Source organism: Dioscorea cayenensis, chromosome 5 (genome assembly GCF_009730915.1).
Source record: "Dioscorea cayenensis subsp. rotundata cultivar TDr96_F1 chromosome 5, TDr96_F1_v2_PseudoChromosome.rev07_lg8_w22 25.fasta, whole genome shotgun sequence".
NCBI classification, from domain to species: Eukaryota; Viridiplantae; Streptophyta; class Magnoliopsida; order Dioscoreales; family Dioscoreaceae; genus Dioscorea; species Dioscorea cayenensis.
In genome coordinates, this window is record NC_052475.1 from 12,681,406 (window position 1) to 12,684,986 (window position 3,581).

General features: G+C 39.7%; 1 protein-coding gene across 1 annotated transcript; it reads right to left on the bottom strand.

The window, feature by feature from the left end:
* Positions 1-1,189: 1,189 nt before the first annotated feature.
* On the bottom strand, positions 1,190-3,280 carry LOC120262268 (glycosyl hydrolase 5 family protein-like). The gene is made up of 4 exons (XM_039270355.1): positions 2,852-3,280; positions 2,540-2,787; positions 1,929-2,449; positions 1,190-1,859 (listed from the first exon to the last, which is right to left on the bottom strand). The coding sequence occupies exons 1-4, from the start codon at positions 3,257-3,259 to the stop codon at positions 1,408-1,410; spliced, it is 1,629 nt and encodes a 542-aa protein (XP_039126289.1). The 5' UTR covers positions 3,260-3,280; the 3' UTR covers positions 1,190-1,407.
* Positions 3,281-3,581: the final 301 nt, after the last annotated feature.

The following is a 3,581-nucleotide window of genomic DNA, read 5'->3' on the forward strand; positions in this document are numbered from 1 at the left end:
TCATATAACATAAAATTACAAGTGATCGAAATCCAGTAATTTCACAAGTATGTAACACTTTCAACAAAAACATGGAAAACTCATTAACAAATCTAGTCAAATTAACATATATACTCACCGAAGTTACTTTCTTGTAGATTTGAGGAATTGAGCAGGAAAAATCAGGGAATCCTGGGTTTCATAAAAAATTCAGAAAATGAATTCATGTTTCATCAAAGGCTCAGATCTTGCCCCTCGATTCTTTCACATGGATAAACCTAAATCAAGGGCTACAACTAAAGTTGCCATGCCACCCAATCTCCATACTCTTTTATAGGGCAAATCATCATGGCCACAAGAACATCTAAAAGAGTAATGCTATATAGAGCAAACCAAATACACAAACCAACCACATCAAAATGATCATGCTGAATATATATATATATATATATAATATCAAGCAACAGAATGGAAAAGAGGCTCAAATTCAACAGTGAAAATTTTCTCCCACCTTTCTCTCTCCCTCTACAACAATAGGAGTAACGGTTGCCTACTAGGTCATCTAAGCTACGCCTTCGTTGTAGAGAGACGAGTGCACGAGAGAATTTTTTAGGGCATCATCATTACCTCTGTACCTGATTTCAAGGCGAGCCGAGCCTCTCGGACAAGGGTATTAAGAGGGGAGCCGTGGATGGGCGATGGAAACCGAGAGGGGAGCAGCTGCCGGGATTGGGGCACAACAAAGAGGAGAGCGGAGCTGGGAACCAAGAGGGCAGTGGAGCAGGGAACCGAAAGGGGAGTGGCTACCGGGATCAAGGGCTCAGTAGAGAGGAGAGCGGCTGCCTAGCACTCATGACGCAAGAGAGAGAAGCTGCGGCAGGGAGCGGTGGTGCAGGAGAGGGAGGAGGGGGGAGCGACGGGAGTGGCGGGAGCTGAAAAATGAGAGAGCTAGGGCACATACACAAATGAGAGAGACACGTGATAAAGAGTATAAAATCCCTTCTCATTTCTCTTTTAATTTAAAAAAATAAAGTTAAAAGAGGAGAGAGAATCAGCCGCGTCACTTGCCACATCAATCGTGTGGGCTGGTTCGCTCTATATAGCATTACTCTTTTGTTTTTTAGTTGTGAAAATTTTCAATTCTTGTCCGTGCAGAAGTGTTTAAATTATATGAACTAAAAGACAAGGATAAAGCATGTGGAACCCACACTTAAAATTGCATATGTTGCCTTGTATGAGATGAACTTGGCCAAATGTGCCAAAAATAATAATGGCCAAATGTGCCAAAAATAATAAGCTTTCAAAGACAACTTTGGCAACCCACTTAAACCACTTAGTCATTCTTGTAGAAATCGCATTAAATTAAAATGAAAAGATAAAAAACTGTGTTCCCTTCTTTGCCAAAACCAATGCGTTTTCTCCATGAAACTAACTATTCATGCTAATGGTTTTCCTTGTGCTAGTGACCAGCTTAAACCATTGAGACTCAGGATCACACTTAGGGCTCCCATCCAAGCATAAACATTGATTTGTTACAAGAGTTCGGCCATCAGATCCAACATCCAAGCACAAAGTATTGTTACCAGAAGTCACCAGCTGGGAAGAAAGCTGCATCATTGAAGAAGAAATCATGCTCCATTTTGAACTAGGTCCTCCACAAATGATCCCAAGTTTTGCTGCTTGTCCATCTCCATAAGCTTCAATGCAAAAAGTTAATGATCCTTTCATTAATGCCAACTCTACTTCATTGTAAAACCATGCTTCCGTTTTATTGCAAGGCCCCAACATCACTGGATTTCCAACATTGGCACTCAACACACACTTTCCTGTCAATGGGTGGTATATCATTTTGTACCGTGTAACCTCCTCAATTCCAGGTCCTGCACAAAATCATCAAGTAGATCACTATTTTATAATTAAGAAAAAAGTGTGTATGTATGTATGCATACCTCTCAATGGAGACTGAAGTGATGAAAGTAGTGTCAAGAAGGTTTGATTCCTAACACTAATCCAATCATAGGATAATACTGAGTAAGTCTCATCAGTGCCAATTTGGCCTTGCCTTGTGTAGTAGCTTCCTTGCAATGTCCATAGAGCCCAGTCCATATCAAGTTTGGCGAGGATCGATAAAACACAAGGCAAATATCTGTTATCCTCAATGTTCAGTCCCCGCTGATCAATACCAAACTCACTCATAAACAAGGGAAAGCCTTGGCCTAGTAGGAAACCGGCTTTTCGCATTACATTGCCTGCTATATGTTTACATACTTGGTTTGGGTTGCCAGAATTCCATTCTCCAGGATTGCTGAAGCTATACCAATGAACCTCAAATGCATGCTTTCCTTGAAAGCTTAGATTCACTGTCTGGTTAATTAGAAATGTCAGATCAGTGTCAAAGTTTAGTCCTGACATTATAACAATAACATTCTTGTTTGCTTCATGCACTGCCTCTGCTCCTCTCTGCATGTATCTTCAAGCAGCCCAATCAATGGAGTTTTGACTATATTATTATTCTATAAAAAAATTTGGTATGAGAATAATTAGAACATAGAAGACATACTTGAACCAGTCGATAGTGTTTTCTCGAGGACCTCTGAGCTCATTCCTTAAGCTCATGCCAATGACATTAGTGACACCATTGAACGTCATTGCCATCTTTGTCAACCCTTTAATCCATTCATCAGGGTTGAAATACAAATCTCCAAAGAATCCATTGCCATCTTCTCTTCCACAACACCATTCTGGCTTGCTAATATGGTTGTCTAATATTACCATTACATTGTTCCTTGCTAAGCTATCAACCACAGCCTGTAAAAGAGAAACAGCATCAGGCTTCTAGAAAATAATATTGAAATGTTAGTAAGTATTTAACCTTGAATGTGTCAATGAGTAGGAGGTCAATGATCTCTGGGTTATGAACACTAATGGATGCCACTGATTCATTAAGACCATTGCTGTGAAGAGAATCCCTGACTGTGATGTTGTTGCTAGTCTCATTTGTGAGCATGTAACTAGCATAGGTGAGCCTAACACAGTTGAATCCTAAAGAGCTAATCTTTGCAGTGATTGCATCCACAGGTTGTTTGTTGAGTCCTTCTATCACCATAGTATCAACATGGCCTGGCCAGTTGACGCAAGCCAGCTTAACCCTTCGACCAGCCTCATTGATGATCCACCGGCCATCAGTAGAGAGTGGCAAGGCGCTCGCTTGGTGATTACAGATATGAAAGGTAGGGGAGAGGAAGACGAGGGGGAGGAGGAGAATATTGAAGAATTTCATTTTTCTAGTCTTTGAGATAAAGACTAGAAAAACCAGGACAAGGAGTTGTATGAAGTAATGTTTGCATATTTATAACATACTTATAACATATTTATATCAAAATCTAAATAGAGATTTGTCGTACGTTTGGAAAAGGGATAGAATTTGTTTACTGAAATTGGATATTTTTTCGATTCTAAACTTGAAATCAATACTGATTGATGCTGAGTTAACCTGTCTTAGCAAACATACTTCCTCAAAAAAACTTAAATTAATTCCACAAAAAGAAGTACTTTCATGCGTTTGGTTGATCATGTAGTTTTGAACGTCTATTTGTATGATT